We start from the raw sequence: 24,242 nt of genomic DNA, 5'->3' as shown, positions 1-24,242 counted from the left end.
TCTGATGAGTCCGACTCTAGACATGCCCCAAAGATAAAGGGTTCAAGCAAGATAAGTTGCGCTCCCCCTTACCTAATAAGGACCATATTTCGCAAAAACATTAGGAATATCCCCAACAGGTAGTACAGGCGTCCCCTCATGGCCACTCTGTGCGCAGGGGACTCATGCATTGAAGGATATACCTAAATCTCTGGTATATGGTGGTGAATCTACCTAAGTTTCAGCAGTGTGCACAATCGTTTGGCTGGAGTACAGATGATTGTGAACTTTGCTTATTACATTGTTTGTCAGGGAAGGCACTCGACAAATGTGCTCGGTTGCTTCAATGCAGTCCACAAATTACCTACCGTTCTTTATTGAGCAAACTTAAGGAGCGGTTCGGCTCAGAGTTTCCCGCCTCCGCGCAAGCCAAGTTTGCTGACTCTTCTCAGGAAAAGGGTGAGTGTATGGAAGACTGTGCAGATAGGGTACAGGAACTAGCTGTCGAAGCTTTCCGGTCACTTCCTGAGACCTTGACAATCCAGAAGGCGATAGACCCTTCTGTCAAGATTGGCAAGATCGTGAAACTGGTACCTTCATGCGTAAGTATACAACCATCGAAGAGGCCATGAATAACATTAGGTTGTTTCAGCATTCCAAGAGTGCTATGGGTACCTGTGTCAGACATGAGCGTTCTCAAGGGAGAAATACAGAGTCTGCCAAACGAGGTGAAGCGGCTTGGAGAAGCTAGGCCCACTCAACAGCGAAGCAGACAGCAGTGTTTTAACCGTCCGCGAGGTACGTATAGCTGTAACATTTGTGATAGCAAGTCGCACATGATCGCTGAATGTCCCCACAAGAAGGACTTTAAGGCGTTTGATTTTAACGCAAAAGGGTCAGAATAGGGAGCCAATCCTCGACCCAAGAATACAAGAAGAGCGAAACAACGAGGTAAGTAGCAAACTTGTTTCTATTGAGACTGTACCATCCAATACACTACCAGATGCCCCATCTGTAGTCATTGTTTCATTTAATGAGACCACAAATGACATACATCCATAAGAACAAGGCGAAACACCTTCTCCTTGTTTGACACCAGGCTCTCTGCCAGCTAATGGTACAGTACTAGACGAGATTGCACCTCCTGTCAAGGCTTGTCTGTTGAAATCCATGTCAGCATTAGCAAAACCGGTATGCGAGATTGTTCTGAATTGCGACGTGTCAGACAATGTTGTCAGTACGAAGCTCTTGCAAATTCAGAATGGTACAGAGCATGTCATTGCCTATGGCAGTTACATCCTAACGAAAGAAAAGCAGAAATACTGCAATACGAGAAAAGAGCTGTTAGCAGTTGTCAGATTTACTCAGCAGTATAGACATTATTTGCTCGGTAGACCTTTCAAAGTCCGGACCGACCACTCAAGTTTGACTTGGTTGTTGAATTACAAAGAACAGCAGGATCAGCTAGCTTGTTGGATTGAGGTATTGGCTCATTCAACATGGTTTTGGAGTGCCGATCAGGAAAGAAGTCACATCCTGGTCACTGCAATTCATATGTAGCTGGAGTTGCAGTTGGAGAGCTTCCTTGCGGTGTTTGTAATTATTGTGTGAGGGCTGATAACCAATGTGGTTCATTTTGCTGGGGGTAGATGTAGTCCCGATTGCAGCGCAGAAGGCTGAGGTTGGGGAAGGTCGCGCGTTCGAGAACCCAGCATCCGGGAGCATCTGTCAGGGAGTGGAGACTATAGCCGCATTGGGTAGTACACAACGGGCACATAGTATCTCGTGGCCGGAGGGCTCAATGATACAGAGGAAGATCGTGCACAGGGGATAAGCGAGTGCTCAATACATTACAGAGCAACAACACCATGTCTGTGACAACAGTGGCAAGCGGGTTGACCGAGGAGGTTCTTGGCAAGTAGCTGTCTCTGAAGTAGCCGTTTCAACTGAGACTGATACTCAGGCTACTCCGACAACAGCAGAAAGCAGGACATGGGATCCAGGGTGGAAAGAAGTATCGATGACAGCCGACGATGATAGTCAGAGGCTGTATGCAGTATCCTGAAGTACAGGACAGGCTTTTCTTCTAGGTGGGAAGGGGAAGGTGAAGTAGATGGGTTTACAAAAAGTTGAGCCCATAACACCTAGTTGCAGTTTGTTACTTCAAGTAGCCTCAACCAGAAGTGCTAGAAATAAAAATTAACTGGTGTATATATTTTGTAGCATTCATTGGCTTGTTCAACTCCCTTGTTGGACCAGTCATAGCAGCGATCTTGTCAGTTCTTGATGACTTGATCGGTCTTCAGCCAACCCTGGTGCCGTCCCAACAAAAGAAACAGGGGGAGAGTGTAGTGCGATTGCACTATTTGACCTGTTCACACAGAAAGTGCTGACGTCACTGGTCAGTGCGTAGATCTCGGGCAGTTCGAGACCATCTGTTGGTGAAGCAAGACGTACTAAATAACTGATTGATAAAATCGCTCACGTGTTTAACCCTTAGACTAAATGGTAAGCTAGTTTTGGTCTGAAATATTAATAGGGAATACTTAGCTGTACAGTACAAGGCAGTTGTACAAATAGTAATGAACCAAGTACAGTATTGTTATCTACACCAGTGGTCTAGTGGTTAAGTGTCCACCTACAGAGTGGGAGGTCATGGGTTCGATCCCTGGTCGCGTCATACCAAAATACGTTTAAAGTTGGTACAAGTAGCTCCCTTGCGTGGCGCTCGGCATTTAAAGGGTAGTGCTTGGAAAAGTGGTGTACTCAGTACTGGTTTAACCCAGGAAAATTAATCGGGGCTTTACACCGAGCACGTAAAAGAACAAGGGTATCGCACCTGGTCTTCCTTGTATCCCACCAATGTCTCCTTAGCGTGCTGTCTCTTCAGCAAAAAGAAAGGACCCCGTTGAAATTAAGTCCTTGAACATTCACAGGTTATACTTGACCGAAAGATGTAGAATTTTTTCTTCTTCCACAATCAAACCAGTAACCATTGCCTTCTCCTTGTCGGATCAGTCCGCATACCTTTTTTCGCTATTTTATTACAAGACGCCATTGCTGTTGTTGACAGTCGACGCCTTGACTGGTATAGGACGTTTAGTCGAGCCAAGTCCAAATAATTGTACGTTGACGTATCTTTTTTACGATTTTTGATATGGCATATCCTTCACATACAAAATGTTTTATATCAAAAGTGAGTAGTTATTCCGCTCGGGATTCCGGGTTAAAGCATACTGCTTCAATAAAATATCCTAAAAACAAGAAATATTACCAGATAATGTTAATTTTTATTAGTTCCGTACTCAACAAATAAATACCCAACGAATAATCATGAGTTTGATGTGTTTTTTCATATCATACTGTCAAATCTTATATATACATGAAGGGCACCTGCAAGGCTACTGTACACAGTTATACAACAATCGGAACACCTCAGAGATGTCCGAGGTGTTACGATTGTATTTAGGAGGTATATCTCGATGTTTGTCGGAGATGGTCGAGATGTTACGATTGGCACAATTGTTGTCTGTGTCAGTCAAGTTTCGTTTTATTGGAAAGGTAAATCCTGTGTTTTAATGCATTAAAAGCTTATTTTGTGCAAAATATCTATGCAATTACATAATCAATTATGAATATAAGTATGTATCATATATTTCAAACATAACATACTTCTCTGAACACAATTTCAAAATTTTCCCCGGATATTGCACAAACCCGTTTAGACGTAAGGGATTTGAAGAATCCCGTATAACACGTCTATTATTTTAGACTAGGTCGAGCCTTACCTCTATTTGAAGAGTATCCATGCTTTTAACCCTAACTACCGAAAAGATAATCGCGTTATACCAGATTAGTTAAACCGGTTGTTAAACGCTTTCGTGAAATTCGATTTAACAAAACGGTTTAGTTAAATCGAATAACGAGTTTAAAGTCGTTGCTTATCTAAGCAGTTTAAGAAGTTTCGAGAAATCGGGGCCAGAAGTTTAGTGCAGCTTGTGTCTATGGGTTGACATGAAGGGGACTATATGGACAATATGCATTATTCTCGGATTATTATAACTTCTCCAAATTCCATTCTATTCTATTTTATTTGGATTTAACATGTTAGTTTGACATGAGCATTTGTATTAAAGGGGATCAAAAAAGGTTAATACTTAAAATACCTAATACTTACAACTGCATCATAATGTTTAACTCATTTGATTTTTATGATGAAAACGAAAAAAAATATGGTTTGTTTAATAAGATATAACAAAATAGCGATATGTTGGCGAGTGTTTTGCTGGTAACTCGTGGTTTAAAACGTAGTTGTTAATTGAAGTACCCATTATATATGGCTCATATATTTAGGCTGTATGCCACAGACCTACATACTTTATTGAACCTGCCTCATAGGCGACCCGGGCTCGATTTCCGGACTGAGCGCATAGGAGTTGGGATTGTGGCTACCAAGCCGGACAAGTGAAGGTTTCCTCGGGTAACTCCGGTTTCCCCCACAACACAAGACCACACTCTCGCGTTACATCGTGCAAGCGAGAGTGATTGATATAATGTTGAAATAATTCATTTTGCAATCGTTGTAAAACAAGTCAAATTAGGCAAAACTTTAAAGCAAGCCTTAACCTTTTTTACTCCCTAGTTTCATCACAATGGTTTGTTTTTGAACCCATACACTTTTTAGTTTTTGCAGTTGCAGTATGAATACAAATGAACACAATTTGAACATTTTCTGTCAAATTCATAATGTGCAGATTGTTCGCGACTCGAAACGGTGTGTACTTCCCCCCCCCCCCCCCTTTTAACCTGGCTTAAACCCTGGCAATTTTATTCATCCGGCAGAACTATCTTCATTAAAACATGGACTAAAAGTCCTAATATATTATATAAACCAAGATCGTTTAGAAATAATAAATTTAAAGAATTTCACTCAAATCTTTTATACATAGTATATCATTAACTGAAGGAGGAAGTCCTTTAGTTTTTTTAGAACCTCTCTTCTTTCATCAAATTCAGTGATGTAAATATATACTTCCTAATTATATATTATGTATATCTTCCAACTTTGTTTGAAAACAACGGTTTACAAAATATCAAAATCTACAAAAAACTTACAGTCGAAATTCAATGGCTCGATATCCTAGAGATCGGCCAAAATATTTTGAACCTCGCGAATATCGAGAGTAAAAAAATCGATCCTTTACATCCCGTTCGAGCCAGCGAGAAAATGAAGCCAGGCGATATCGAGCTAACGGGTTTCGAAGGAATATACATATTTAAGAGAAGTAGAATCTCTTCATTTTCATACAGCTTTGATGTATCTAGCAACATCTAATAATTTTCCTGAAGGGATAATTAATATTTATGGAATCAATGTGAACAGTAAGGAAACAAATCCCAAACAGATATGATATTAATTGGTTAAATATTTATGCAAAATGTTCATTATGATAAACACCGATAATATCGATGCATACAAGTGAAGAATGACTTACGCTCTTTTGCTATAAACAAATTCCGCTTTTCACTGCCAAATCTTTATCCAAATGAATTCAATTGTACAGGCAAATTTGACAGGAAAGCAAACCCACTTTGACCTCGCCACTAGTCATATCGGCACTAGATATATCGTTACATTCTGGTAGAACACAACATGCATCCGTATGTGTGCATATGAAAAAAATCTCGTAATCATTGAAACTGTTCATTGCCGGTAACCCTAAAAGCAACAGAAAAACCGTCCTATGCGGATTTAAAGTGCGACTTATTACGATGAACAGCTCTTTCACCTAATAATAAGAGGATTCATACCCTAAAATGTTAAAAACAGTACACTTATATATGAATATACGTTTTATTTTCGCTCTAGAGTGAATTAAATGTTAACATTTTGGAGCAATCATTTACAATAAATACGAAAATACAAACAAATACACTTAATTCATTATCATGTTATAATATATAAACTTGTACATGGTGAAATACATTGCAATACTCTTGATCTCTTTTGACACTTATCTAAAAATCGGTTTGATGGCTTGTAATCAAATTTATTTTGAAGTGTTAGCGGAAGCAATAATGAATAAAAGGTGTGTTGTTACAGTAATTTGGCCAATCCCTACCCACAGCGAATCAACCATACTTATGTCAGTCTACTTCCACTATGTATACTCAGAAGCAAATGGATATCAAACCTGTTTTCTAAAATCTTGCTAAAAACACTGTAAATAAAAATGCTCTAATGATGTGGTTTATATTTATCATACTTTGATTTACCATTTACCACAAGTAATAAGAGCTACTTGTACAATATTGATGAAGCGTCCACAGGAGTTAACATAAGTATAGACATGATATGAACAAATATATCACAATGAGTGAATGATATTAAAAACTTCAAAACAAGATTAGTATATCATGTGATACGCTGTGCAAGACAAGAAATCATATATTCAATATAATATAGTACAATACAATACATGGCGATACAATGCAATACAATACATGGCGATACGATACGATACTTTATGATACATTACGATACAACACGGTACAATACAATACAATACCTTTATTTCCTCCTTATATGAGATATGCATTCTAATTACAAATATGATATGTGATTCGAAGTTTAAGTGAAGCATAACAAGTGTACAACATGTCTCAAAATAGTATGAAAATATCCTATGTACTCTTCATTGAAAAAAAATAAATAAATGAACAACATGATGAGTCACATAATTGTCATATTTAATTTAAACATAATGAACGCATTTGGAGATTAAAAACAATTATTGAAAATAATAATAATAAAAAGAAGAAATAGCAATTGTTGTCTTTAAGAAACTTTGTCACTAATGGCTTTATCATTGAGTGTTCCGAATAGCATAATGATTACACCTGCACTCATTACTTGTTTAAATGTCAGCGTCAGTAAAACTTCTTGGTGCTTTAAAGCCTTTCTAATATTAATATTGATGATAAACATCTCTTTCCCTTTTTAAAATGGCATATACCCTGCAAAATTAAAACATAACACTAATATATGTATGGCATACAAAAGTTATGTTTGTAAACTACATTTTATAGTTATAGTCAATAACACTAAATGGATGCTTATATAATATGTTTCAGCCATTTGTGGAAAGGGATTTCCATAAGCCGCTGTACAACTTGTTTCCCGATCCACAACATTATTTATGCTGATTTATTTATTTATTGTGCATTATATGTACCATGTTTTGATACTGAATAAATATTGTTTAAAGTATTTCAGCCTCTTCAAAATCAGAATTAATATGAATTGAGGAATCCGACCCACAAATAGAATAGAATAGACCGTCTCCGTGGCCTTGTGGTTTAGGCGGCCGCCTACGGAGCGGGAGGTCAAGGGTTCGATCCCGGGACGCGTCATACCGAAAGACATTAAAAGCTGGTACAAGTAGCTCCCTTACCTGGAGCTCGGCATTTAGAAGGTAGTGCTTGAAAAAAGGTGTACTCAGTACTGGTTCAACCTAGGAAAGTTGTATACCGTGTATCGGTGCTTTACACCGAGCACGTTAAAGAACCAGGAGGTCTCTTCGCAAAGAGCTAAGGTATCGAACCCGGATATCTTGTATCTTAATCTGTTCCTTCAAGTATTCCAATGTCTGGATTTGAATGCGAATTGCTGACACTTCTATCTCATGTTACTTATGGCATTTAAACACAATTTAAGTCGTGATGGCGTCACGGCGGGGCCAAGCCATATTGCAGCCGATGGGCGCGGGCAGACCTTGATAAACTCAAATAAACAAACAAATTGAATAGATCTCTGATAGCTTCATTAACCTTAATGTTTGATATTGTAATATAGTTACAAACAAATAATTCTCAGATTAATTGAAAGGCAGTTGCTAAGTGATTACCATTTATTAATATATATTACCAAACGTACGTATATGAAGTTATTACAGTTTTTTTTTATATTTGCTCTTTGGTCCAAAATCTGACGTAAAATTTATCTACTGTAACGGTCGAAACCAATTATGTCGAAGTCGACGGGATTATGAAACAACTTCGCCATTGAACCTGTTTGATAACTATTGAATTTTGCTTATAATTTTAGTAAAAATACATCGAATGATTTATTTTTGTTATTTTGCATACATATTAGCACAAAACAAATTGCGGTTTAAAATATCACACCTTTCGTGAAAAATTACAAACCACTAAATAATAAATTTCCTAATTATTCTTTTGTGGATTGATCGATTTGCGCGCCAAATACCACTGATTTTGTCGCGTAATGCGAATCAATTTTGAGTATAAATGGTTAAAGCAACAGAGTCTCTTTTAAAGTATAAAAATTGGACTATTTCATTAATCTAGCATAAAATTAACAATACATATATGCAATGTAACAGGTAATGGTCACATCAGTACCGATGTTAATTAAAAACAAATGAGTATTAAAATATTAATAAGTGCATATCTTGGGCGTATAATTGTCAATAACATGTGGTTGTCTAATGAAATGTGACCATTCAAAACGATAAGTATGAACATAAACAGGTTAGAGTATAAGATTTTTGACATTTTTTTGTAAACTTTTGTATAAAGAATTGCTATTTTTATACGGAATATGTCGTTTAATATCTATAAAGCTTTAACAAGCGTAGGTTAGTAAAAGTGTCTGTCAAAAAATATAGTATGATTAATTGTGTTTATGACAAGTTTGACCTATATTCAGAGTATTTTTTTCTCGCTCGTTTTGTGTATGAGAGAGTCGAAAGTCCGAAGAGTCCGGGAAAGTCCGGTTTGGACTTGAGTTAGGTTTGGGTAAAGCCATAGAGAACGTTATATTGTATCTAGAATTATATTATTATATTAAGAAGGAACATTTTAAATAAAGAAATAACATTTGAACAATTGTTGGTTTAATGAGTTACAGTTCTGCTGGTTTGACACTTAGAGTTCTAGAGGGTTCTGAAGAGTTCTGTGGCATTAGGTCACAATTTCTAGTGTTTCATGACCCCTAACACCATATATAAGACGAAACTTTCATTAGTGTTCTGGACATTCAACAACATTATAAAAATTTCGTTTCTTATAAAACAATTGGTGTAACGTAACCACTACGTATTAGGTGAAGTTACACAATCCAGTGTAGGAGTTAAACAATGCAGTACAAATTTACACAGTAGAAAAGAAGATCAAGTAGATCAAGCATGTTCAGTATTTTGGTAAACACACAAACCATTCAGCTGCGTAATCACCAAAAATAAAATTTAGCATAAAGGTCTGATATTGTATATCAATGCTTTGATTTACTTATGTTTTATAAAAGAGAAGAAAAAATGCGAATAACACCAGGTAATCACCGAAATCGTGCAATTTGCCTACGATTTAACACATATAGTAAAAATAAAACATAAAAAGAACTTGTGAAATTCGACAACAGGGATAAAACAAAATATGGCCAGAGAAAATTGTCATAGGGATATCAAAATAACGGAGTTCTCGCAATCTTTAAAGGACATTTTTTCATAAAAACTCTTTTTTACATGTTCGTCTATTTCAAACAAAACTCTTTCAAATGATACAAAATAATTTGGAGGTCATCAGGCATCTACATATTTGTGGGTCAGATTCCTTTTAAAGTGTTATTACACTACATGTATTGTCCCAAACTATAAAGCCTTATTACAAAGGAATATTTACTAACTTTGCAAAGTCGAACAGCACGAACTGACACTGAAAAGTAATTAAGAATTTTTACATGTAGATATATCAAAATAAAATTGTGACATCGTCTGCGATAATGAGTCATGTGGGACATTTACATTTTTATAATAATCTGATTTATACCAATAATTGTATGAAAATATAAAACTTTCAATAATGTTTAAAATATTAATTGTTTTTTTTATATAAAAAATGGAAATGATTAAATATATAATGATGACCTGCTTATGAGTACACATGCCACTTTACTTATGCAGGAATCATTTTCGCAAACGACGTCCGTCACACGCATTTACATTAATAAATAAATATAACAAATAATTATAGAAATGTGAAAATTAGTAAGAATATTTATGAAAACGAACTAAATCGTCATTTGTTTTAGTACATGATTTAGATGAAAAATAGAAAATACATTTTGGCGGAAATATCCACCAGTCGTTACCTCATTCTGGCAAATTTTGAACAGACCACTATTAGACCAACAACAACAACAAATGCCAAGACGCCAGCTGTAGAGACAGATACTATGTATCGACTTTTATATTTCTTAAGTTCTTCATATACACTTTGTCCCGTCGTGACTGTTGATGTTTGTGTTGTAAGAATCGTTGAGGCATTTGATGTGCCCGTTTCTACAATAGAACCGAATGAACACGTTTGATCGCAAAGCATCCCATTTGCATTAAACATTGCATGCACGTTTGTTATACTTAATCATTTGCTAGTGTGAATTATCCTTGATTTATGTAAGGAATAACATAGTATATTGCTTTCGTAATAGTACCGCCAATAAAATGAAAATATTCAAACATTATTACTAAATAAAATCTACTGTTTAACGAAGATTAATATATGACTTTGTATATAGTAGATCATTAAGAAGGATATTGACGTCTATATGTCATATGTATAGCCAAAAGATACCTATATTGCAACTTGGTCCTTGCCAGCCGTTAGAACACTTTGAATTCGGACACAGACCGCTAAATGGATCGCAGGACGCATTGTCATAGCAGTGGCATATCTGACTACAGTTTCGGCCAAAGTGTCCAAACCCACATACTAAACAACGAATAATATACACATTGACAAACGATTGTTACCATTTTGTTAACGTTTGGAAGATGAAAGCCGACTATGATACAACTGATATCAACTAATACGAATGAAAGGTCTGTGTACTCAATACGCACACGTGAACAGTACCTGTCAGTTATTTATCTCGACCAATGGAGTGTTATAGAATACTTAGGACTACTCATTTTCAAAGGACTGTTGAAGCCCGGACGATTCCCGACCATATTAACACGGTGGAGAACCCACGTGACTTATTTGGTAAAGTGCACGGCAACAAATGTCAACAAGTCTCGATTCATGTAAGGATTTTAAAGATAACTTTCTTAATATTTGGAGAATTTTTGTGAAATAAAGACCATAAACCCCGCATTTAAGAGCTCTATCCACGGTAATAAAGAACTTTCTCTAATATTCAAAAGTTTTCCTGAAAATCTTGACTAACTGATTTCTCAGAGTTGAAATCTAAGGCAAAGTACACGGCTTTTGACAAATCTATCGCTTTACTTCATGTTAACCGTAAATAATTCATACACAAATCTTATTTTAAGCAAATTTTATGTATTTTAAAGTTTTCAGCGTGTATTGTTTAATTTCTAGTTATTTCAAAGGTAAAAATGAACTAAAACCAAATTGATAAAGTACACGGACATTTTAGGATGATAAAGTACACGGTCATTTTAGTTTATGTTTGAAAATAGAGTGCGGTTTACAAACTAATAGTTATATAAGCATTATCCATTCGTGAAGTCAGAATGTATAGTGTTTAGTTTTTATTTAAGTTGTATCAATCAATTTTGCATTATAACGCACACCTAAATAACTAAATATTTAGCAATCATATTTAATGAGGAGTTGAAAGATAGTCTATGGGATAATTTAAGAGAAAGTCTGCCATTATAAGTTCGATTACTTTTAAATATGCAAATCAATACATAATCATACAAACATTTCTTCAAAAATCAGATAGTTTTACTTATAAATTATAATCTGGACTGACGGCGAATAAAAAATCTCTGTAGTTAGCGCCCCGTTTGTGGTGATTATAAATTTCATGAATGTTCCTATTTTGATGTGATATAATACAAAAAAATAGGCACATCACAATTAGTTTATATATATTTCCACATTTAAAGCATATTGTGTATACCTTTCAGGTAACGCTGAATCTTTTATTTGGTTCAGTCTGAACAAATATTATCTGATCTACATCAGTAAAACTGCGGTCGTTCGAACAATATAGACAGGAACTAATTGTAAAGATGGAGGCTCGGAGTTAGATCGGAAAAAGCAAGGAGGAATGAGAGCACACTATATTACCAACTTACAGGCTAGGACTAAGACTTGAACATCTAGATAAGAGCTGAGCATGGAACATTAGAATGTTCTAGACTAAAGGCTGAAATGTGATTACAAAATAATTGTGTTTCAAAGCTTGCTGATTATATGAGATACAGTTAAGATTTTATATGACATCAATGGGAAAATGACAAAAATGCATCTCTAAACCTTGTGAAAATGTTTTATGCTCAATCCGTTTTCATACTTATTTTACACAGCAATTTTTTCAGTTCTGTAAGACAAACGAACATTTTGAAAGAGCACCATTTGGTAACAGTACGTTTTGCTATTCATCTTAATAAAATGTTAAACTCATCAAAACGTTATTTTAACTCGGCAACATACTGGAATGCACTTCCAACTAGACCATTGTGATCTTTCAATATGTCCTGATTAGGTGTGTTTCACCTTAACGTGCCTGCTGAGTCCAGATTTGAACTTGAATGCTGAGCGACACTGTAGACATTTGTGACGTGTCATTCCCCTGTGTCTAGTAGAAATCTGGTCACTGAGATTGGTCATGTCACCCAATATGAACCCATACACATACACAGGTTAGCTTCAATTGGCCGCTTTCGCGTCTTTCGTGTATCTTCAAGTCTTGCAAGAGCAGTTTTGCCACAATATTTGCAAACGTGCAAATTTGTCTCACCGTGATTGTTGCACCTATAAAAAAGACATGTACTGTCACAAGTTAGCGAGAAATGCTGGCAATGTCAGTACTTGAATATAATTTAAAAAAACACACTATATTACTGCCACGCAATGAGTGTTTGATCGTGTAATCAGCATCATAAAACTAAACGACCCTGTCCACTTAATCACGGTCCACATTATTATGTGAAAAACGCAACCCCTAAAAAACGTTGAAAACACAGTCAGACGACGGCAAATCTTAACCTCTACACGAGGGGAGTCATAATAAAATTATAACTGATAGTATATTCTTATTACTCTGCGAAAAAATAAAGCTAAAAACTAACCTGTGTCTGTGTAAACACTTTCCCGCAAAAACGATGGCAATTGACCAGAATGCCTTCTATCGTGGTCTACTAGATGTTGTTTTTTTATTTTGAAATGCCATTCCACATTCTTTGCATAAAGTCGGAGTCTTCATATTCCGAAATGAAATAATCAAAATCATAAGTCTATCAAATCAGCTAGCAATCGAAGACATTAAAAGTACAAGAACACTTTTCTTTCTCAAAATTGACAAAATGAAGCGTTATTAAGCAGTTATGTGTTACTGTTTACCATGTATAATGAATACAAACACGTTTTACATATACAATACGAAAAAGAAGTGGAACACACTTTACAAAAACTTCAAGCCCTTTATATGTCAATTGCGAATATATTGTTAAAATACGGGACTGAATTTTAGTGTGATAACACATGTTTCCATGATTCATGAAAATGAGCCCATCATTTAGGCGACTCCGTCGGTCTTACTGTTAAAACGCGTTCATTCTTCCATTGCCACTCCATTACAATGCGTCTTTTCAAACATTTTCAAATTTATAATAACTCGTTTTAGCACCAGTCAGTGAAATAATGAGTATATACACTGAAGGTTGTAAACGACCGTGTACTTTATCAAACCTAAAATGTCCGTGTACTTTATCAATTTGGTTTTAGTTCATTTTCGCCTTTGAAATAACTATAAGAAGTTCAATAATACACGATGAAAACTTTAAAATACATAAAATTTGCTTAAATAAGATTTGTGTATGAATTATTTACGGCTAACATGAAGTAAAGCGATAGATTTGTTAAAAGCCGTGTACTTTGCCTTAGATTTCAACTCTGAGAAATCAGTTGGTCAAGATTTTCATGAAAACTTTAAAATATTAGAGAAAGTTTTTTATTACCGTGGATAGAGCTCTTAAATGCGGGTTTTATGGTCTTTATTTCACAACAATTCTCTAAATATTAAGAAAGTTATCTTTAAAAACCTTACCTGAATCGAGACTTGTTGACATTTGTTGCCGCGCACTTTACCAAATAAGTCACGTGGGTTCTACACCGTGATTAAGAAAGAAAACGTGTTCCAGGCGTGGGGTATAGACATCATATGTTGGAGTTAGTTGGTATCATAAGGTTGCGTCTGCACTTATTTTCGTATATACATACGCATTTTCTGTGTCTGCAGACCGTCCCCCTTTGACATTTTGCATTATGTGAAAAAACATTCTCTTCATTTCAGTAGTATGGATAGTCACGATAAACATTATCAGTCAAAGGTGAATGCATTTAATGAAACATAGAATATATAAACATGCCGTTGATTATTAGCATCCTTATTTTATCACAACAACCTACATTATCTAGTCAAAAACACATTATCAGCATGGTAAGAGCACAACCTTCACTACAACTGTTTCCCTGCCATCCTGTTTCACATAAGTAATTGGAACATATGCCATCTGTGGGATTGCAAGATGCGCTGTCGTAGCAATGGCATGAATTACTACAGTTTTGCCCAAATCTACCATAGTCACATTCTGAAATTTGGAGCAATCGAAGAATTATAATAGACTAAAATGTACGTGAATTACTAGCTGTATCTATCTTTATCTTCAACAATCCTTAATACACGTACAGTTCATCGATACTAAAATTACGAATATTACAGCGGTTTAAAAAAAAAAAAGATCTTAAATGTTATGCTCGTTGCAAAAATGGAGAGGTCGTGAAACGTAACTTGTACATGTACACGATGACTTCATTGTGAGTTTAGTGTTATAAAGATACTCGAATGTGTGGAATTTACGAAACAGGTTTAAAGTGTGTCTCGTGGAGGGCGTATCAACAACATTTCATCTACATCACACAGAATTGAGTGAAATTAAGTTAGCGTCGATACATTTGTCACAGCGATAATAAAAAACAAAATCACATGGAAATCATTAAATGACCCCGCAAGCACATATAATCCAACCGCAATGTTTGTTTTAAGGGATAATTTAGCTGGATGCACTAGTGGAACTTATATAAGTGTTTTGCAATTTCTCTAGCGCTGCCAAATACATACACCATTGGTGTTTTAAGAACGTGATGTCTCAGGTTTGTTGCAAACAAATACCTTACTGCAAACACATGATTAACCAGACAACGTCGATTTAAGTAATGAAAAAGACATAAAGCTGAAATTTAGGTAGTTAAAGATGACTATTAAGTCATTTTGTTTGTTTTTATTTCAACCGTGTGATTATGGTCAACTAATCTTATTGTTATATGAAAAATAACTTTTTTCTAGCGTTGTTTAATGTTTATAATATTAGGATTTATTTTCCATATATGGTGTTTGGGGTCGTGAAACACTAGCAATCAGTGTTTTTTAGACTGTCAATCGGTCAGTAAGCTGTAGGAAATGTAGGTAATTTAGTGGTATCAATCCTATATAAAGTCACACAATAACAGTAATAAAAGAAAATACAATAATCTTCAATATCATTTTATCGTGCATAATCAAAGCTGATTATGAATGTAAACATTGAATTACCTTTATTACAGCTATCACCCAACCAGCCCGGCGCACACATTCCATGCGTACAAAGTCCATTGATGGGTTCGCACGGTCCAGATATGTAGCAATGACATGTTTGGCCACAGTTTTGTCCAAAATGTGGTGATGTGCATTCTAGTGGATCAAAGAAAACAAAAAGAAATAATAAAAAAAATCTGTCAATAATTTTTCTGCACGTTGTAACTAAACCAAAAGAAAAAAAAATGTCAAAATGTTTAGAACAAAGAAATAAAAAATGAAATTGTTTTTATCCGATTTATTGTTTTATATTTTGAAAAATGATTATTTAAGATAAAAAGAGATTAAAGGTACCTATGTCGCATGTATTTCCTTGCCATCCGAGTGCACACTCTCCGAAAATACACGTTCCATTGATCGAGTCACATACTCCGTTGTCATAGCAATGGCATGTCGAAGAACAGTCTACCCCGAATTCGTCACCAGAGCATTCTGTTGTGAAGCATTCTACATTCATTTGGTACCAATTCAAGAAGATTGATTTTAAATAATTTACATGTTTGATATTTTTAAAGCTAGTTGCATAGTTTACAAGTTTATTCATCTACCATCATGTCACAAAATAATACATGGCAAAAAGAGCATGAGGGTGATATAGATTCACTGTAGTGTATTTCGATAGTTCACGGTCTGTAAATATCGTGTTTGCAAGAAATGAAATATAATACATATTCTATTTAATTTGATTTAATTTAGATTGTTGAAAGCAACTTTTCAAACAACCCAGTTCGTTTCTTTAATTGATAACAGTTAAGGAGATCGTCAGATATCTTATATATTTACGTGTACTGCATGAGTACCCTTTCCATCCAGCATAGCATCCAGGTGTAGAACACTTCCCAGTAACGCTGTCACACGGTTGTTCATCCTTGCAATGACACACGCTTGCGCACTTATCCCCGAAGGAACCCTTGACACAATCTAAATAAATACATAACCCCTTATCACTTCAAATTGAATCCTCTGAGTGTTCTACGTTCTTATTGCAGCAGGAAATATTCCTTGATATACATGGATGTCAATTATAAGGATGACAAACTATTAATTAAATAAGACTCAATTTACGGGGACAACCCAAGTACTTTAACATTTAACAAATATCCTGTTCAAGGTGCAAGTACCAAGTCCCCGACAAGCAAACACGAGACAAAACGCTACAAAGCATTGCAAAAGCATGAAACTGTCGTTATTGATATATGTTGGGGCGACCGCCTTGCCATGGTCAGTCAACATTTGTAATGAACTCACTCAGAATTAAAACCGATATTTGGTCGCCCAAACTCGAAATTGTGTGTAACATTAATAAAGATGGAAATGTCTAAGATTATGGCTATAAACTTACGTACAATGATTTTGAATATATACAATTGGATAAAGCAAAAACGCACAGGGAATAGAATGTCAATCGGTTAATATCACAACGAGTTGTTTGCGTAGATTCGATATCTTTTGAGACCAAAAGTCGAGTGCGTTGTATCTTAGCGCGGTGAAATAAGTCCACATATCAAGTGATTTACGTAGTCTTTCTTTTGTTTAATACATGTAAAGCATTTTTTGAAATAACAAAAACAATAGTATACGGGATTTCAATTAGAGGAATTCATACATATAATGCAGTAGAAGGTTTGTACATGTTCACTACGGGATTAGAAAAACATATCTTGAAAGACGGACATTCATATGATTAAATACTGTAATTATTTAATTTAGGTATTAGACTCGGAAGGACTTGAAACAAACACAACGTTTAATACAAACAGCTGTGTTAAAGTTATTTGAGATTTGCTTAACATGTTTTACCGGTATTAAACACTGCCAACTCACATATTGTCATAACCGATGGCCAAGGTCGTCTGTAAACGAGGTACTGTAAAACACGGTTTACTCCAAGGTCCCACATGATCCCTCTCTATGGTTCGGAGGCATTTATCCATCCAAAATCTTCCCACGTAGAGAAGTTTTGGTTAAGAAAGTGTGAAGTGTTGCTGATTGACACAAGAAGATTGCTACTCTGTCCGGGTGTATCTGTAATTAACGAAATACCACTAAAGGCATGCAATTTTATCCACATGTTTAGAACTAACATTATTAAGTAGTAAAAAAAGGTTATCAGTTTTAATACTTTTTTATTTATAAAGCATATAAGGTCATCTGTACAGCTATTTATTGGTATCAATACTTTCGACAAATAAAGCATTAACAAATGAAGTACATACCATAATCACGTCCAAAAATACGTAAGTTTCGCATCATCGTTTTTCTGCCAAAGTCAATCTGCAGCCAGGGTGATTTGTTCCCGACTGTTGCGCTACATGTTAGGCATAGTGTTGAGTCCGGAACGACCAAAGTATGAAGTGTCATATTGTTAAAAACATTGGAAGCATAACACGTGTCGTACGTACTTGATTGGTAAACTGCTATCGTGTCGTTTTTGGCGATTATGTCTTTCCCTAAGATAGTCATAAGACTGTTAACATGATATTATTGTATACTTGATTTCGTGGGTAAAGTATGTTAACGACATTGTTATATTTAAGGAAAATATACACACCACTGATGGTCATATCACAGTATAAGGACCGGCCAGTCAGCCCCCGAAAGTTTACCTATACCGAGGCGTCAGGACTGACGGTTGTTATAATGCCATAAAGCCCGAAGTGATGTGTTATATGTCTTAAATTTTACTGAACAGTTTATATTAAAATTTTATATTTCTGAAGCGAGCTTAATGTGTTTTACTGAACGAAGCAATTAATGTTTACTTGCGACAATTTTTCGCCGAAGTGAGAATCGCAAACCTCACTCAACAGTTTTACGACGTCAGTGGTCCATATAATATTTTTGGCGAGGTTAACACCAGCCAAATTTGATATGGACCGCTGACGTCATAAAACTGGATTGTTTTTAAATACAGTGATATAAGACCGATCGACTTTTAATATACAAACTATTGACACATTTATGTAAGTTATAATATATATATATATAAATAGTTTTTCATAGAGGGTTTATGTTATTACCCAACTGAGATTTGCAGTCTATATACAACTAAAAATGAGCGCATTTTGTCATACCTGACAGTAAAAATTGATATTTTGTTCATTATAAAATGGCAGAGCAGAAATATATTGAATGTTGTTTTGCATCAAATAAATATTAATCTTGGCTTTTTACAGTTATGACATTATTTGAAAAATATTATTCTTACCCGATGAAACGGTTATTATCCACAGAAGGCAAGCGCAAATGAAAAAAAACGTCCCGGAGTGAAAACTGGAAAAAGCAACAACAATCCTATCCATTAAATTCTTATAGTTAAACAATTGGATGAACTTTAACCTTTCTTTATAAATTTCTTTTAAGAACATGCACTGAATAGCTCAACATAAGTGACCTTGATTTCGATTTTTTTAAACCGCCATTAATATGATATTCAATGATAAAATGATTTGTCTTTTTATTTGAAACTTTATTATTGTGTAAAATAAGTTTTAGTGTCTGAATGGGTAGCTAAATGTTTTATCTACTTATTTCAAAAATAATAAAATTCGCCACTCGTGAAAATATGTTTTTCTATAACACTCGTGAAAGAAAATACGATCTTACACTGAAATAAACATATATCCTCCATGTACTTACATGTTCTGCTTTCATTTTGTAAAACTGTATCCAGTATCTTTACGATGCAATTAAATGGATGTTCTGGTATATATAACGGATATTTTAGTACAATATTTGATAGTATCTATTTTTGATAGTGGATATTAGTTCAAATGTTCTCCATTGGTGTGTGTTATCTATCGGGCAACCTGCGTAATTGATAGCGATGATACAAGAAATCGAGTTGGTTGTGCATGAAAGTGTGTGCGACTTGGAAAATGAATGATAACAAATACAAATCGACTTAATAATGTTTAGTACTTTACGTGTTACCTTCGCAGCAATGTATATATTTCTATAGACTTTGCGGTCAAGGATAACCCGTGAAAGTGCAAGCACATATTTCCAACGGGGTCCTTTGTTTTTTGCTGAAGGTACAGCACGCTGAAGAGACAGTGGTGGGATACAAGGAAGTCCGGTCGCGATACCCTAGCTCTTTTTCGAAGAGACCCCTTGGTTCTTTTACGTGCTCGGTGAAACGCACGCTTAACCACTAGGCCACGCAGACGGTGCATAATATAACAGCTTAATACGTTAAATCAGTATCCGTGGCAAATATAAGACTTTTAAATATGTTTATGAAATAACTTTTCTTTTGCAAGTATAATTACAGGGCTTAGTTAAGTTGTATGTATGTTAATTATAACATGGCTTCGTTAAGTGACAGTTTTGTATATTCAAACATGTCTTTGTTGAGATCAATCTAAAGGAATTTAAACAAGGCTTCTTTCAGTTGCATATATATCTGATACAACATGACTTCGTTCAGTAACATGCGTATATATTATAGAAAGGCTTCGTTCGGCAGCATATGTCTCTATGACGACATGGCTTCGGTCAGTAACATGCGTGTCTATAATAACAAGGCTTCGTTCAGTAACATGCGTCTCTATCATAACAAGGTTTCGTTCAGTAGCATGCGTCCCTATAAGGACATGGCTTCGTTAAGTAGCATGCGTGTCTATTAAAACAATGCATCGTAACATGCGTGTCTAATAGGACAAGGCTTTGTTCAGTAGCATAGGTTTCTATTAGGACAAGGCTTCGTTCTGTAACATGAGAGTCTATTATGACAAGGCTTCGTTCAGTAGCATGCGTGTCTATTTAAACAAGATATCGTAACATGCAGGTCTATAAAGACAAGGCTTCGTTCTGTAACATGCGTTTCTAATATGACAAGGCTTCGTTCTGTAACAGGCGTTTCTAAAACGAAAAGGCTTCGTTCAGCAGCATGCGTGTCTATTAGGACAAGGCTTCGTTCTGTTACATGCGAATCTATTATGACAAGGCTTCGTTCTGTAACATGCGTTTCTAATATGACAAGGCTTCGTTCTGTAACATGCGTTTCTAATATGACAAGGCTTCGTTCTGTAACATGCGTTTCTAAAACGACAAGGCTTCGTTCAGCAGCATGCGTGTCTATTAGGACAAGACTTCGTTCTGTTACATGCGAATCTATTATGACAAGGCTTCGTTCTGTAACATGCTTTTCTAAAACGACAAGGCTTCGTTCGGCAGCATGCGTCTCTATTATAACAAGGCTTCGTTCAGTAGAATGCCTTCTTATAAGGACATGACTTTGTTCAGTACCATGCGTGTATATTATGACAAGGCTTCGTTCAGTAACATGCGTGTTTATTATAGAAAAGCTTCGTTCGGCAGAATATATCTCTATGACGACATAGCTTTGTTCAGTAGCATGCGTGTCTATTAGAACAATGCGTCGTTCCGTCACTTGCGTGTCTATTATAATAAGGCTTCGTTCAGACACATACGTCCCTTATATGACATGGCTTCGTACAGTTACAAACGTCCATATTATGATATCGCTTCGTACAGTTACATGTATCTCTTTTATGACAAGGCTTCGTTCAGTAACATGTGTCCCTATTATGACATGGCTTCGTTCAGTTGCATGCGTATCTATTATGACAAGGCTTCGTTCCGTAACAGGCGTCTCTATTATGACAAGGCTTCGTTCAGTCACATACTTCCCTAATATTAAATAGCTTCGAACAGTTACATACGTCCCTATTATGACAAGGCTTGTTCAGTAAAATGTGTCTCTGTTATGACCAGGCTTCGTTCAGTAACTATGACATAGTTTCGTTCAGTTGCATGTGTGTCTATTATGACAAGGCTTCGTTCCGTAACAGGCGTCTCTATTTTAGGAAGGCTTCGTTAATCAGCATTCGTCCCTATTATGACAATACTTCGTACAGATATATGTATGCTAGTTGTAACATCTATGTCAGCTTTATTCTGTATTTTGTGTACTTGAATTAGCAAGGGTTTGTTCAGGCTCAGGTGCGCCTGTTATGACAAGACTTCGTTCAGAAACATGCGTGTCTTTTATGACAAGCATTCGCTCAGTAACAAGCGTGTCTTTTATGACAAGTATTCGTTCAGCAGCATGTGTACCATTATGACAAGGCTTCGTTCAGTTGCATGCGTCTCTTTAATGGCAAGACTTTGCTCAGTAACATGTATGTCAGTAGAAACATAGGTTAGTTTTGCCAATTGATTTTAAACAAGGCTTTGTTAACTTCCATGTATGTGTTCTATGTCAAGGCTTCGTTCAGTTACGTGTTTTTTTCTCCATTATATCAAGGCTTCGTTCAGTAACGTGTTTTTCTCTCTTTTGTATCAAGGCTTCGTTCAGTTACGTGTTTTTCTCTCCATTATATCCAGGCTTTGTTCAGTTACGTGTTTTTCTCTCCATTATATCAAGGCTTCGTCCAGTTACGTGGTTTTCTCTCTATTATATCAAGGCTTATTTCAGTTACGAGTTTTTCTCTCCATTATATCAAGGCTTCGTTTAGTTACGTGTTTGCTCTCTATTTTAATACATCAAAGCTTTTTCCAGCTACGTACACTTTTATTACAGCAGGGCTTCATTCAATAACACGTTGCTTGTATATGTTATAAATCTCAGTACATCAATGTTTAATAATACTTCAAGCTGTTCAATGACTTGGTAGTTTTAGAAATTTGTTTAGGTTAAGAATGGTCAATGATTTCTCTACATATTTAAGCTTTAGAATTAAGAATAATTCCATGATATTTTAGGTCTTAAGTTTAGGGAACTTAACAAGTCTTAATACAAGTTTCACAAATGCTAGAACTCTCTAGAATCTTGGTTTAGATTTAAAGTTGTTGTTTCTGGTTTCTCTTTCTCTGTTGCGTTTAGTGGTCATAACATTTTGATGTCAATATATTTTCCTTCACATGATTTATTAAAGGCTTTGTGAGTTACATTTATGTATATTATAACAAGGCTGTTTCAATTACGTGTTTCTTAATTATATTTAGGTTTCGTTCAGATATTGATATGTTTATTTTAAAAATTGCGTCATTTAGTTTCATGTTTATCAAAATTTTATGAAGTTTAACTATGTCAAACACGTTGATTTTTCCTTCAGCATACGACAAGTAACATCATTGTTGCATATATGTATAAGCAAACTTGTGATCGGTTGAAAGTACGTGCATTCGAGATTTGCTGTCATATTAAGATGATCATATAAGTGTTAATGTGTAAAAAAATTGCTACATTTTATTATTGTTCGAAATATTGAAGGTGGGTGGCATGAATATATTTTATCATAATTGAATAAGAAAACAATTTTATAACCCTTTGAACATTCTTCTTTTTTGTAATGCCAAAATGTAACGTTTGAAATAAGGCAAGGTACTTTTTTCAGCAAACCGTAAGATAAAACTTAACTGATAATTTAAGCTGTATTGCATTAAAATGTTGAAAGAAAAGTAGACCAAATGAAATCTTTTAATTGCTTGATCCGCAAAGTGTTAAGCAGATTGCATTACACGAAAACTCAATAATTGCTTTTTTGTAGATTTTAGGGTTGAGAAAAGTATTTTCTGTGTTTATCAGTGCAATACAACCGACATAAATTAAAGGCAATTTGTTTAAAATGTTCTTAAAGTACAGAGTTAATCAAATTAAAGTATAACTCTACCTAAAATGTGCTATTATATATTTTCGCAAACAGTTGCAGTTTAAAAGCGTATGCTAAAATGAGAAAAAAGGATTGATACAAAATACCTTAAAAAGGTTTAAATTTAAAATTTTAATTCTTAACTATTGTGTTCAATATTAGGACTAGCCTGGTTAAAGTTTGAAAGACATGGTCGTATAATAGTCATTGAAACTCTTAAAACGTCAAATTACACATGTAACTGTCAATGTTATTTGAGCGTATCGCAAATAAGAATGCAAGTCGAAATATCGAATACGGTTACCTTTAAAATCAAACATTCAGAGAGGTAGATTTTCAGGTGTAGCGAGACGAGATATAATATGTTAACTTGCAATTAGAATAAGTAAGAGGATGAATATCATTTTATGTTGTATGCAATATATAATTGACTTAAGGGGAGAGTACATTTTTTCTTATAATATTTGAAGGCCTAGTAGTATGTTTAAATTTATTCAACTTCTCAATGTCAGAAATTAACATCAATTGCATAAACTAGCATTGCATATTATTAAACTTCAAAGCAAATATACAATATTATCAAGGTCGTACTGTAGAACATATTTTGTAAGGCATGTCCTGCTCCATACTTTCAATTGTAATGAAATTTTATTTTATTATTTGTGTTTTTATGAATTACTGATTTTTGAATATAATGTATGATGTATTTGATGATAACTGTTTCATTTCGAACAAGAGTTTCGGTGAAAGATATACTAATTAAGTGGCGATAAATATACATATTTAGATTTTGCAATGTGCAGTTTCGCAATAACTTTGTTATTGCAATACTACTTTCAATAGCATATGGGCGCTAGATAAAGATTCTTTGATTGATTCATCAGGAATTACACCGTTATCATTGTATTTTTACACTATTGAAGGCACGTCAATACATTTGATGCAAATTGATA

At 35.1% G+C, this 24,242-nt stretch overlaps 1 protein-coding gene and 1 long non-coding RNA gene across 2 annotated transcripts; both read right to left on the bottom strand.

Moving 5' to 3' along the window:
• Positions 1-1,943: 1,943 nt before the first annotated feature.
• Positions 1,944-16,566, bottom strand: LOC128225877 (platelet endothelial aggregation receptor 1-like). Its single transcript, XM_052935774.1, has 8 exons — positions 16,454-16,566; positions 15,965-16,102; positions 15,629-15,766; positions 14,490-14,627; positions 10,633-10,770; positions 10,151-10,340; positions 9,686-9,714; positions 1,944-2,065 (listed from the first exon to the last, which is right to left on the bottom strand). Exons 3-8 carry the CDS (start codon positions 15,666-15,668, stop codon positions 1,944-1,946), a joined length of 657 nt encoding a protein of 218 aa, XP_052791734.1. The 5' UTR covers positions 15,669-15,766; positions 15,965-16,102; positions 16,454-16,566.
• Positions 16,567-17,589: 1,023 nt separating this feature from the next.
• Positions 17,590-18,947, bottom strand: LOC128227526 (uncharacterized). The gene is made up of 3 exons (XR_008259823.1): positions 18,879-18,947; positions 17,887-18,120; positions 17,590-17,695 (listed from the first exon to the last, which is right to left on the bottom strand). It is a non-coding gene; the product is annotated as an uncharacterized LOC128227526 (long non-coding RNA).
• Positions 18,948-24,242: the final 5,295 nt, after the last annotated feature.

Source organism: Mya arenaria, chromosome 3, assembly GCF_026914265.1.
Source record: "Mya arenaria isolate MELC-2E11 chromosome 3, ASM2691426v1".
NCBI lineage: Eukaryota > Metazoa > Mollusca > Bivalvia > Myida > Myidae > Mya > Mya arenaria.
The sequence above is the reverse complement of the archived record's forward strand: the minus strand, read 5'-3'. Positions and strand labels throughout refer to the sequence as shown.

What these genes read in the sequence shown, in the direction of transcription:
- LOC128225877 (XM_052935774.1), bottom strand. Translation starts at nt 15,668, where the DNA reads ATGTGTGCGCCGGGCTGGTTGGGTGATAGCTGTAATAAAG. An exon ending in GGGTGATAGCTGTAATAAAG is followed by an intron (nt 14,628 to 15,628) that starts GTAATTCAATGT and finishes TCCAAATTTCAG; the next exon opens with AATGTGACTATGGTAGATTT. An exon ending in GTGCTGTTCGACTTTGCAAA is followed by an intron (nt 2,066 to 9,685) that starts GTTAGTAAATAT and finishes CTTCCCACCTAG; the next exon opens with AAGAAAAGCCTGTCCTGTAC.